We start from the raw sequence: 13255 nt of genomic DNA on the forward strand, positions 1-13255 counted from the left end.
GGGCGGGTGCGACCGCGCCTGCGCAGGCCGTGGCGGGCGGGGGGGGTCATGGCCGCCGGCGCCGCCGGGCTTCGCCTCTTCCGCTCCTCTTCCCCGGGTCCTGCCGCGTCCCGGAGCTCCCCGGGTGTCCTCCGGTGCGTCCTCGCTCGCCCCTTCGGCCCCATGGGGCCTTGCCTGTGTCCGTCCCCCCCCCCGGTCCGTGCGCGGCCTCCCCCGTGCCCTCAGGTGGCCGCGGTGGCGATGACCTCGGGGGGAGCACACAGGTACTTCCACAGGCCTGCGGCGCCTCTCAGGCACCGTTGGCTTCCAGCCCCCCTTGGCAGCTTCCTACCGTCCCGTCCCTCCAGCGCACCCGCCGCCGCTCGCACCCGCGCGGGGTTTACCTTGGTGGGGACCTCCCTCCTCCTCCAGCCCTGCCACAGGCCTCCACCCGCGGGCAGCCTCCTGCCACCACTTCCCTGGGCAGCTTGTTCCAAGGCTTGACAACCCTTTCAGTGAAGACATTTTTCCTAATATCCATCCTGAACCTCCCCTGGTGCAACTCGAGGCCGTTTCCTCTTGTCCCATCGCCTGTTCCTTGGGAGAAGAGCCGGACCCCCCCTGGCTCCTCCCTCCTTTCAGGGGGCTGTAGAGAGCGAGGTGGTCTCCCCTCAGCCCCCTTTTCTCCAGGCTGAACACCCCCAGCTCCCTCAGCCGCTCCTCACCAGACTTGTTCTCCAGACCCCTCGCCAGCCCCATTGCCCTTCTCTGGACACGCTCCAGCACCTCAATGTCCCTCTTGTAGTGAGGGGCCCAAAACTGGACACGATATTTGAGGTGGGGCCTCATGCCCCAACCTTTTTAAACTCTTCCGTTGCGATGATTATGTGCCCCAAGGCCTTGCTGCTAATAAGGCTACAAGAGCACAGCACTGATCTTGGTGATGCTTTCGAGAAGGCCACCCCTTGTTCCCTGAGCAGCTCACACAAGGGCACCTGGCCCATGGCCTTCCATTGCTCTGGCAGAATTCTTCCTCTATCCCGTCCCGGTGCGACCTCTCCCAGCTCCTCCTGCTCCCACAGAAGGTTCTCCCTGCAAATCCCCGCATGGCGTCGGTGAGAAACACCGGCTCCGTGCCCCAGCCTGCCTCTGAGCGGAGGATTTCCAACCTCTGCCAGCCCCTGGGGCTGCAAAGCCGCTGTGGAGGGACAGGCGAGCAGTAGCAATAGTTGCCAGGCTGCTTTATTTTGGAAGGCAAACCCCACGTACCCTTTGGGGGCCAACAAGCCCTCGGGACAAGCCGCTGGTGTGGGAAAAACAGCCATCAGACGTCCCGGGGCTTCTACTTGTGCACACATTCAGGAGGGGGCACCTGCAGCAAAGTTATTTTTTCTGGTTTATGGTGGATCAAAAAAGACTTTGCTCTACAAAAAGTGGCTTTGCTTTGTAAAGGGGAAATGAAATGTATAGAAGCATTTGGCTGGGGGCTCGCTGCGCTGGAGCCCGTGGGTGCCCTGGGCCGAACACGCATTATTAATAGCTGGGAATTTTTCTTTTTGATGCGGAAAGTGTGTAGGTGTGGAAGGTCTGGCTTTTTTTTTGCGGAAAAAAGGCCTATTTTTGAAACTGAAGGATCCCCGTGCTTGGGGGGGGGTTTGCACGACCCGACCCCCGTGCATGGGGCAGCGTGTCTGTGTCCCGGGTCCCCGTTCACGGGACAGTGTGTGTGTGCCTGTGTCCCGGGTCCCCGTGCAAGAGACAGTGTGTGCCTGTGTCCCGGGTCCCCGTGCAAGGGACAGTGTATGTCATGTCCCGGGTCCCCGTTCACGGGACAGTGTGTGTGTGTCTGTGTCCCGGGTCCCCGTGCAAGGGACAGTGTATGTCGTGTCCCGGGTCGCCGTTCACGGGGGTGTTGCACGTCCCAACTGCAGGCCCCGCGCAGCCCGGTCCTCCCGGCCGCCAGGCGGCGCCCTACGCCCATACCCCGCCGTGCTCGGTGCGGCCGGCGCCGCTTCCTCCCCTCCGGCAGGGGGCGCCACCGCGGCTGGCGCGGCCCGGGGGCCCCTCCTGGCGGAAGCGGAAGCGGCCCGGCGGGGCGGCTGGGCAGCATCGCCGCCGCGGAGCGCCGTGAGTACCGGGGCCGGTGAGGACCCCTGTGGGGGCCAGAGTTCTCGGGGGAGGTGGCCTCCTGGGAGCGGGGCCGCCGCCTCCCTTCTGTGGGGACCTGCTGGTACCCCGTGGGGTGGGAGAAGGAGGGGGTTTGCCCCGGGGCGGCCTGGCTTTGCGCCCCCGGCCGGGCCTCGCGGTTGCCCCCGGCGCTGGAGAGCACCTCCTGGTCTGGGAGGTCTGGGTCTCCTCCGACCTCGGTGGCAAGGGCAGGCCCGTGGCCGTTCGCCCTGCTCAGGCCCGCCCTGCCCCTCCGGGGCGCCCTGCGGATGCGAGGCGTCCGAGGGTGTTGTAGTGCGGAGGGTCCCCTGGGCCGGCGTGAAGGATGGGGCGGCCGCTCTTTGTGGGCTGCAGGAAGGTGGAAACCAAACGCTTCCCGTGGCAGAAGGTGGCTGCGGTGGAGAGCCCACAGTGACCCCCTGGGAGGCAGATCCTCGCGTTACCCTGGACTGACATCACCTTGGCGGGTGGCAGTTCTCGCCCTTGTTTGCTTTTAAAGTCTGCTGCTTTCTGATTTTTATTTCTTTTCTTGAGAGGGGAGTGTGAGAAGTAGGTCGGGTTAAGAGATACCAGTATCTGGGTGTAGGTGGGAAAAGGAAATTTTTCCTCGTTGGAATTCTGCAAATTAAATGAGAGTTTGCTGATTCAGGTTTGAATTCTCATTCTCAGTTTCTAACGCTGAGCAGAGCACTGCTCTGTGCATGGGTTTGGACTTTCCTTCCAGTTTTACAGGGCTGTTTAACTTGTGCCATGGTTTTGTGTTGTAAATAGCTCAGATGAAAGACCTGTGTTTGTTGTGTTTGTGTTGTCAAACGTGGAACCAAACTTTTAATCCAGACTTGCCCTACTTTGCTTTTAGCGGTTTGCATTAAAATGGGTTTAGTCCAAGGAGTAGGTTGTGTGGTTTTCACTTCTCTGTGATGAGGTAGAGCAGCAGGAGAGCCAGTCCGTCAGGGAGTTTTGTCTCAGGCAGCTGTGCTGCACAAGCCTGTGCCTTGAGGTTCCGTGGGCCTTTCCTGGGAAGGCTTTATTTAATCCATATTAATGTTTTTGTTAGGCTCAGGCCATCAAGCTCTGATGCAGTGTGCAGAACAGTTGTGCAGCCTTTCCGATCTATATATAGAAAAAAACTCTCCTTTTGAGGGTTGACCTGACTCTTCTGGAAGGGTGTCATCGTACAGTATTTGTAATTATATTCCTGAAATGATACGATAATGATGATTGCTGCTGGACCCTTCCAAGCTTTGTTTGAAAGGAAACGTGAACAAACCAAAGAAATTCTAGGAGCATAATGGGATAAGGGCATGCAGTTGCCTAGGCCCATCGTGTGTGGCCTGGAGGTTCCAAATCAACTATTGATATTGTTGGCTGTTGGTTGTCCCAGATTTTGCTACAGTCCTAATCATCCCCCATTCTAATATTGGTTATAGCGAGGTGATATTCATGCAGTTCACAGGGAGGAAGACACAGGTAAGAGCCTAACAGGGAAGAGTTTATCCACTTCATGAACTGAGTAGTTGGTATGTCGGGGGGTGGGAAAGGCAAACAACAATAAATCTGTGTGGCTCTATAAAGTTCTTAGTCCCATTTTGAAAGGCTGAATGTTGGTAGCCTGTTTTCCACAGCAGAAGTCTCTTTCCTAGTCCTTTCATTCTTCTATTTTTTTTCCCTGTGAACTGGTGGTTTTCTTGTACCATTTTTACCGTGGTGTGTTTTGGGAGTCTGCAGTGAATGTTTGCTGGGCTGCTGGAAGGCAATGCTGAACCTCTGATACTCTGTTCTTCCAGAAACATGCAACATGGCAGCAGCCATGGAAACTGAACAGCCGGGCCTTGAAATCTTTGAAACTGCGGGCCGTGAGGAGCAGGTCCAGAGAGAGGAGCAGCCAAAACTGGAACCTTTCTATGTAGAGAGACATTCCTGGAGCCAGCTTCGGAAACTGCTCACAGATACACGGAAGTATCATGGGTACATGATGGCAAAAGCCCCTCATGACTTTACGTTTGTGAAGAAAAATGATCCTGAAGGACCTCATTCTGATAGGATCTACTACCTGGGTAAGCTTGCTGTGACAGTCTGTGCTTTGACTAGTCACGGCAGGGGCTGTTCGGGTTTGACTGTTCTTGAGAGCTCGGTGTTTCTGTCGGTTAAATCAGAATGCATTTCAGACCAGATTGGCTGGTCAGGTGTCACAATCATAAAGTCTCATTAAAACTTGCACTAATGATCTCCCACAGAAATGGTGTGGTTGGAGGTGACCCATTAGGCCAGTTGAAGCTAGAAAAGAACTGTGAAATGTCCTTTGGGGCGTGTTGCCTGGCTGGGAGGATGGGTTCAGTCTGTTCGGTCTGTTTTCTCTCACTCCAAGTACGCTATCCCCTCTCCAAAGGCTATGTCAGTTTGATCTCCTTACTCTTTAATTACAACTAGTGGGTAGAACCTTTTTCTTCTTTGAAGTTTCCTTCCGAAACATTATAGTTTTGAAAGTCCTTTGTGCCCCAGCTACAGATGGAGTAGGTTTTCCGGGGATTCTGGAGGGAATAAATAGCAGCGTAGGGCGGGGGCAGCTTAAGGAGTAAGTGTTTTTCTCAACGTTTTTGGTTTTGATAATGAAGAACTTAATGCAATTTATTGTTCTTGGCCTCAGTGCCTCACTTTGTGTTGTGCATTTCTAAATTGCAGCTGTGCTTGAAGTGATTTGCCACTGTAAGTGATACTGTGAGCAACCTTCTGTGTGGCTTTTTGGAGCAGGCCTTGTGGCAGAGGAATGCTTTTGTCAAAAGCTGCGCCAGCTGAACATAAGTCCATGAAAAACTGGGTTAGGGGGAGAAGCAATTGACAGAGCAAAGGCCTAGGAGCTGGAACCATGTTCTAGCCCCATTGCTTGCTGCTTAGGCTAGTTGCTTAAGCTCTGATTTGTGATTCACAGAGTCTTTGCATGTGCTGTGCAGTCAGAAAGCTGCTGATCTGCCTCTTTTTCCCCTTTTTGGAGGACGGGGGTCATAATCCTTGAATGATGCTGAGTTCAAGCACATTGAGGGTGGGTTAAGGTTGCCCCCATCTGAGATGAGCTCTGGTTTCCTACGTGCCACTTCCTGAGCTATAGGTCAGACTTGGCCTTCGCCAAGGCACATCTGGCACCCTCTGGGCTGATCCCCATGTGCCTTGGCAGGAGCTTTCAGAAATCTGAATAACACTGAGGGAGAGGAGCAGGAAAGGGACATTCAAACCTTTCTAAACACTCATTATCTTTGAAATGCAAGCTGCATCACGCTGTATTCCAGCCGGGGGATTTATCAGAAAGGCCCTCCTTGATTTTAAAAGCTTATGAAATAAAAGGGTTCCCAGCCTTCAGGAAGACACAGGTACACTTCAGGCAGCGTGGGGTAAGCCTGGGTGTATTTCCTTGTTCTCTGCCTTCTCCGTGACTAGAATTTCTGTGAAGCAGGAAATTCCCAGAGCACGGCTGCAGTGCAGAGACTGTCAGTACGTTCTCTGGTAGGAAGGGCCTGTGAAACTCTTCTTGGTATCCTTTGAGAGCGTTTGGATTATTAACAGAAAGCTGATATACTTTTTTTTTTCTTCTCACTTTCACAATAGCAATGTCTGGGGAGAACAGGGAGAACACGCTCTTCTACTCTGAAATTCCCAAAACCATAAACAAAGCTGCCGTCCTGTTGCTTTCCTGGAAGCCTCTTTTGGATCTTTTTCCGGTGGGTCCTGATTTCTTTCTTGCTTCTTGACAGCATAGCAAGTACACAGGCTTTGGGGCACCTGTAAGCTGTCATTAAGGTTTGGCGTTTATGTTCTTAAACGTTTTAAGATTCTTCTTGTACTTGGCTAACTCTGCAGCCATCTCAAAAACAAGCACGGCTTTCTCAGCAGTGTTTGGAGCTACAGCCTTTTTGCATCATAAAAACTGCGTGTGCTGGATGATTCCTCCCTTGCCGTCAGCGACTGCAAGTGCTAATTTGCATCAAATTGTCTGCTGTGAGATCCTGGAAATTGCTGAAGGAGCCTGTAGTCTCCAATGATCACTGTCTTGCAGGGGAAAGTGATGAGCCCCCCTGAGGATCAGTCAGTGGCTCTGTGACTCATGCCGGAGCAGAGGATCCGTTTCCCACTCACAGGGACGTGTGTCCCCTTTTCACCTCTGAGCATAGCAAGCCCACACCAGTCCCACCCCAGGCACCGTGGCAGGCTGGAGGAGGTGGGACAAACCCCATGTGGAATTAGGTGGTTTTTTTCCCATGTTATTTCCTGAGGCTGTCAGCCAGACATAAAATTCATGCTGTGTTCTCCTCCCACCAGACCAGTCACTGTTGTAGCTTTGCAAAAGTTTGCAAAGATTCTCCTGCTCGTTCTAGAAATAACAGACCTTCAGTCTGGTATTTTTTTTATACAGTGAATATTGGAAATAACACCAGCCTTGCTATGGGAGAAGTGGCTATCAGGTTTACAGTTGTGTAGGATCCGATCGTGGCCTGCACCTACAAGTGCTGGTGGCAGAGGCACAAGCAAGAGTAGGCTTCTAGCCGCCAGCAGGATTCTGGAGGAGGAGGTTGTCTGCACAGCCATCTGCTCCTGGAAGCTTGGCATACAGAGATGCTCTGACAGTATAGTAAGACATGCAGAGCAGAGGTGTTGATTCTGCTTCTCTGCCCGTATTCAGGCCATCCTGGACTATGGGATGTACTCTCGCGAAGAGGAGTTGCTGCGGGAGAGGAAGCGAATTGGCACCATTGGGATTGCCTCTTATGATTACCACCGAGAAAGTGGCACCTTTCTGTTTCAGGCTGGGAGTGGAATTTATCACGTAAAAGATGGAGGCCCTCATGGATTCACTGTGAGTTTACGCGTCTCTCCTCCTGTCTCACTGCAGTACTTCCTTGCGCTGGCTAGAGGCTCCTTTGGCTTGGAGTGAAAGCAAAAGAGCATGATCATCAGTTATTGCTGCACTAGCGCGGCAAGTAGCCTTCATAACCCTTGAAACATGGAGAAGTCCTCCATAGGGATGCGTTTCCACGGTTGTAGAAACTCGAATGGAGAATTACAAGAAATGGTAGAAACCGTGGCAGCAAGGCAGAACACCAGATTTTGTTGATTTTTCATAAGTAGCAATGCCAATAAAAAGCCACACAAAGGCTCCATGCTCTTTCATGTAGTGAGAAGTCATATCAGAAGCAGCTTTTGTTCCCAAGCTGTGGTTTAGAGGTCCCTGTTCAGCAATTGGTGCTGTATGTGTTACAAGATTTGTCTGTGTAACTTTCAGAACAAGCAGCGTTTATTCTGCTGGTGCTGAAGCTGGACTTCAAAGCTGAAATACTTTTTTATTATTATAACAAGTGCCTGATGTCTGTCTAACCGTGTTGTCAGGGGGAATTTACTGTACCCTGAGTTCCTTTTGGAGGACAAGATTGTATGTTCTGCCAGCCCCTATTTATGGTGCTGTTTTTAAGAGTGTGCCAGGCTCTAGAGAAGCTGCCTTCTGATTTGTGGCTAATCCTCAGCACTGCTGAACGAGCCCTAGTGGGATCTGTGCAGCTATGGTAGAAGCACAACTTTCCCTATAAAATATCTGCATAATATTTTTCTGTGTTTAAAATTGATAAGATTCCTCTGTTGTAAACCTGTGTATTTGAAGTCAGTGTCCACACTACTGTGGACTTAGAAACCTGGTAATCCAATTTACTTTCTGTATTGTCCATGTGTTATCATTGTTTACTGTGCTTTTTTTCCCTTTCAAACAGCAACAGCCTTTAAGACCCATTCTCGTAGAGACCGGTTGTCCGAATATCCGTATGGATCCCAAACTTTGTCCTGCTGATCCAAATTGGATTGCATTTATCCATAGCAATGACATCTGGATATCCAATATAGAAACCAGGGAAGAAAGGAGGCTAACATTTGTGCACAATGGTAATGCATCCTGAATTAAAATCTCCACACCGCCTCTATGCTTGTTCTTGCTAGACTGAATTAAGCATTGGCAGGAGGGGTTCTTCTGAAATCTGGGGGAATGGACACTGTTTCCGCCTTTTTTTGTCAAATTCTACATGTTTCTAGTGCAAATATTGTGCGATGATTCTTTTCCCTGCACTGTGGAATCTGGCAAAGTGAGTTATTTGTTGAATACATATGGAAGGGCTCTTCTCCTGGAACACGGCACATTCCTTTTTACCGGAACAGCCTTTTTGTGTGGAGGAGCTGTGGGCGGAATAGAGCTGGAGGAAAGTTTCTGTCGGTGAAATCGGGCTGCGGGCCTTTTAGAAACAATATAGACAGTTTCTGAATAGCACTGTGGTTTCTGCTGGCCCCTCACGCTCAGTAACTTAGGTCCTCGCTTCTTACCCTCTCCAGGTGTGTTTTAGACCTGTATCCTGGAGGAAGGAAAATGGTAAATTGTGGATAAATCAGTTCTCAAAAATCAATTGTGTTTTGTATTTAAATCACCTTGTATTTGAACTATATCATTTAAATTTTAGTTAAATTAAAATTTCTGACACTTTGTAATAATGCTTTATCTTATTTAAATGTTAAATATTAAAATATTATGTAAGTACATTAAAAATAAACTGTAGCGGTGACTCCTTCTCAGATGATAATTATTTATGGAGCGCTGCTAAGTTACCTCCAGGGTAACAGGAAAAATATTGAAGCCCTATGGGTATGTCATCGTGTTGAGGTCTTATGTAAGTCGGTTACTTTTGGTTTGTGCAGTGAATGAAATACTGATGCTTTCATTTTTCTGAATAATTTTCTGACATTTTCCATTCAGTTGTTCAGAAAGGTTTGGGGTGGGTTGTTTTTGGTTTTTTTTCTTTGATTTTTCTCAAAAGTTGTGGTTCCAATTCACTGGGCTCAGGTAGAGAGAACGTTTTCTTTCTTCAATTAGCACGTAGCCAATTGAGAGACTAATTGGGTAGGAGTAAGAAGGGTGGATCGCTTTCCTTTCCTAAAAGAAGTTGCCGTGTCGGAGAGGAATAGCTCCTCCCTAAGTAAATCAACAGAGCACGGCAGAAGAAGAAAACAGATCTGCTGAGAAGTCAGATTTATTATCGTGTAATTGTTTCCTGGGGGTGAACTTGGGCCATGTTTAGGATAATGCAAAACTGGTTTGATTCTGCAGTACATCATGAACTGATTCGTTTGTGTCTTTTTTTAGAGCTGGCCAGTGTTGAGGAGGATCCAAAATCTGCTGGCGTGGCTACTTTCGTATTGCAGGAGGAATTTGACAGATACACGGGCTACTGGTGGAGCCCAAAGGCACAGCCAAGTAAGTGTGGAGGATGCAGCGTGTCTGACAGGCACAAGTAGTGCTCCTCCCTGCTATGCTGTCCAGTGCAGAGGTGCTTTTTTTTTTTTTTTTGTTACTTGTCTTTATGCAAGATATAAGAACCTTATAGCTCCTTTTGAACTACCCGCTGCGGTGGGCGTGTTACAGTGACCTTGTGAACACATCTTACTGGGGGAAGAGACTTTCCTTCTCACAACAGTGGTAGGAGTTGTAAGACTCTCAGACTATTTTGCTTAATGAAATGTGAATCCCAGACCTTGGATTTTTCTTCATCCTTCCTACCTGCTTGTGCCTCTGAGAGAATATTGATGTCTGCAGTAACTGATAATGGGAGTTGTTCTGACCAGGAAATGTTAATTCATTTACAGCACTGAATGGGGGTAAAGTTCTTCGAATTCTTTATGAAGAAAATGATGAGTCAGAGGTGGAAATTATTCATGTCACATCGCCCATGCTGGAGACAAGAAGAACAGATTCTTTCCGGTACCCCAAAACTGGTGAGACCCTGATACCTTATATCTGTTTTTGGGAGACACGTACTTTATTCCATGTGCCTGACAGCAGTGACTCCCCTGGCCTAGAGCAGGGGGTTGTTGGAGAGGTGTTGCGTAGTCTTTGAATTGGTGTCCAGGTGGTGGAAATGTGTTTGGGGACTGCTGCTGTGGAGGTTAGATTAGTCACTGCTGACTGCTGATATTCCAGCCATGTGGTTACTAAGAGCTCGGAGTCTGGGTGTCTCAGGAGTTGGCGGAAACCCTATCTGATTGTCACTATTTTGGAGCTGCTGTCTCAGATCCTGGCAGATCTGAGTTGTTGAGGAGTTGATTCTCATTATAGCCCTGTGTCTCTGAGGGAATAGCTGCAGAATTATGGCCTTTTGATTTTTCGGGAGGGTTTCTGTTTAGCTGGTGGCGGTGCCCTGGTAGTTCAAGGTTTGAAGGACGCTGGTTTCCGTGATTGCACGTGGACTTTGAACAATGAACTCAGCATGCTTACAGCACACCAGGAAAACCCCCTGTTGTCACATTTTCAAACAGTAAATGATCCAGAGGCTTCAGCAGTAGCAGGGTGAGGGCAGGCTTGAAGTATATGAAGTGGAGTTCCATTGGAATGAGGAAAGCGGGACTTACGCAGACCTGCTGGGGGCTGATTCACTGGCATGTGCCAGGTGTATGGGGCAAATTTGAACAGTCTGACCCTTGTTCTTCTGAGATTTCCCTGCTGTTACAGCAGGGCATGTTGCTCTCAGATAATGGTGGTTCACTATCTTTCCTCACTCCTGAAATCTTTATTTTTTGGAGAAATATCTTCTGTTTGGCTGACCATTCCAAGCTGCAGAATTCATTCAGAACTTGTGGATTCCCTGATCCACTGGGAAAAGCTTTCTGCTTATGATCCTGACCTACTACTTGTTTCGAGGAGGAAGAAAGGCTCAGTGTTAGCCTGGGAAGAGAGAGATGACTCCTCATGTTTTTTGGTGCTTGTATACACCCAGATTTCTGAGGGTCGTAGCTTTGTTCCATGCTAAGTTTCAGCAGTTTAGGAAAACGAGCAAACTGAAGCCCAAATCTCTTTAAAAAAAAAAAAAAAAAAAAAAAAAAAAAAAAAAAAAACTCAAACCCCTCGTTTTTAATCTCTGTGCCTTAGCTTCCAGTCTGAGCTGCAGGGGCAATAGCACTTTTCTGTGCATTGTCAGGAGGGCAAAGCTTGAGGTAGTGGAGAAAATTCTTCCCAGGGAGCAGGTAAGTACTTAAATAGACCAGGACTGTGGCCCGAGGCAAGTCATTTCACCTCAGTGCATCAGTTCTTGTAAATAAACCGGGTTGATGAAGTGGGAGTACTTCACAGCAGCATCAAGAATGTTCAGAGTACATGGAATTTGTCACGTGTGGCTTCTTGGGGATCAGCTGGCAGCGGCTTTATTCTTTATAGTCCATCTTCACTGTGGAGCAGGCCCTGACATTTGGCACTGCAGGTGCTGTACAGCAGGATGAGGTGCTGCTTTGTGCAGGCGTTTGTAAAGAGTTAACTTTAGATTTTCAGTTTCAACACAAATATGTGGCTTTGTTATCTTAACCTCAACAGTCGTGGCAATAGGTTTTTAAAAGTGAGTTGCTCTAATTTTCAAAGGTGCTTTTTAGCACTGGATCACTTTTTACGCATGACCTCAAGAATAACAGCCAAACAGGAAACCAAAGCTTGCTTTGCCATCCCGATCACTCCTGAGCGTTTACTTCCAGCTAGTGCATGCGTCCTTTGTGGGAGAGAAGACTGGCTGTGGCTTGACAGTAGCATGGCTCTTGATCAGATCTGTTCACAGGATTATATCTGCTGAGTCTGCCTCATGTTTGCAGTCTTTTCCCTGCCTTGTTCTGTGCTGTCTCTCACACATGCAAGTAGGCTATTTGATCAAAGAGCGTTCTGCTGTTTGTCTCTTCCAGTTCTGTCGGAATAACACCACAGTAATCCACATTTCAGGTCTTCTGCCCTCTTGGAAGCAAACAATTGGTGCCTGACTGCTAACATCTGTTTTTATAGGTACAGCAAATCCAAAGGTCACTTTCAAGATATCTGAAGTGACAATCAATGCGGAAGGCAGAGTAAGTCCGATGTTCTGCTTGTTTTCCAAACAAATATAACTTCTGTGATTCTTTTTTGCTACAATTCATTTTCCAGTTCAGTACAAACAAACTTTCTTGGTTGTTATAGCTTAATGGCTTCTCTGGAGGCAGTGCACTTGGCTCATTCCTGTGCAGATACTTGGTGTCTGTGTGTACAGCAGTATTTGTCAAGGCTGTGCTTTCCTTCCCTACCACTGGTTTATGAACTCAGCTGCAGAGCAGAATTTTCCAGGTGTGGGTGGTTAGACCTTATGTGACAGGTCTCTTGATTGGCTGCAGATATTGGGAAAATTTGATCGTAAAAAGAATGTATCGCTTTATAAAAGCTTGGACATATGGAAAGAGATGAACTTTGCTTTCACCCTGGGATTTTTTAACAGATGCAGAAATTTCTGTAGCTCAGTCCAGGATCTTCGGACAGTTGGGAAATTAATCTTACCAAACAGATACAGTAACAGCCATACATTATTGGGATTCTATTTACTCTTGAGCTGCTTGAGCCATCATCAGTTGCCTGCTGGGATAGCAATGCTGACGTCAGCCAGCAAAGGCAGGGAAAGGCGTCACAACCCTTGGAGTACCACTGTGACTTGTTCCCAGTCCCAGCAGGGACAGACTGCAGAACTGCGTATCGTGAATTAGAGCCGCGTTGGTAACTGGATGTCGTGCAGGATGTTCAACATCTACCGATGAAAACACCTTACAAAATAGCTCGGTACAAATCACCTCCCCTTTACATGGGGAAACTGAGTGTTCAAGTGACTTGTCCAAGATGAGCAATGAATTTGTGAGCAGCATCCAGATTTCTCAAGTGCCAGCCCTGGCTGTGCTGGTAGTGTGCAGCTCTCCTACTGTGCTGGTGTCTGGCTACAGATGGGGTTGAATCCCCTGTGTTGCAAAGGCTGAACAATCTAAATTGCGTGAGCTGCACAGAAGAAGTCTTCTGTGTCCAGACTCTCATCGTGCATGAAAACTGGTTGTGGGGGTTCATCTCAGTGTCACTGAATTGCTGCTTTGTCAACAGATTGCAGATGTTGTGGATAAAGAGCTAGTTCAGCCGTTCGAGATCCTCTTTGAAGGAGTAGAGTACATTGCTAGAGCTGGGTGGACGCCAGAAGGAAAATAGTGCGTATGTTAATCCTGTCTCTGCTTAGAGGGTTTGGGGCAATGCAGTTAGAAGCAGAATGTAGCG

The 13255-nt window shown here is 48.7% G+C and overlaps 1 protein-coding gene across 9 annotated transcripts in view; it reads left to right on the forward strand.

The window, feature by feature from the left end:
- Positions 1-29: 29 nt before the first annotated feature.
- DPP8 (dipeptidyl peptidase 8) overlaps positions 30-13255 on the forward strand; it is a 28596-nt gene continuing 15370 nt past the window's right edge. For 3 of the 9 annotated variants that reach the window (XR_012589190.1, XM_074601931.1, XM_074601936.1), the window contains exons 1-9: positions 2011-2106; positions 3933-4202; positions 5746-5858; positions 6818-6991; positions 7896-8064; positions 9311-9421; positions 9811-9939; positions 11981-12042; positions 13088-13188. Coding sequence is in view for 7 of the 9 variants with exons in the window: in XM_074601931.1 (XP_074458032.1) it covers positions 3944-4202; positions 5746-5858; positions 6818-6991; positions 7896-8064; positions 9311-9421; positions 9811-9939; positions 11981-12042; positions 13088-13188 (1118 nt within the window). In the remaining 2 variants the exon portion in view is untranslated. Of the gene's footprint in view, positions 264-2010; positions 2613-3932; positions 4203-5745; positions 5859-6817; positions 6992-7895; positions 8065-9310; positions 9422-9810; positions 9940-11980; positions 12043-13087; positions 13193-13255 lie in introns of those variants that run through there. The other 6 variants (XR_012589191.1, XM_074601937.1, XM_074601933.1 and 3 more) reach the window with 5 other exon arrangements.

This window comes from Larus michahellis, chromosome 9 (genome assembly GCF_964199755.1).
Source record: "Larus michahellis chromosome 9, bLarMic1.1, whole genome shotgun sequence".
In the NCBI taxonomy this organism is placed as follows: Eukaryota; Metazoa; Chordata; class Aves; order Charadriiformes; family Laridae; genus Larus; species Larus michahellis.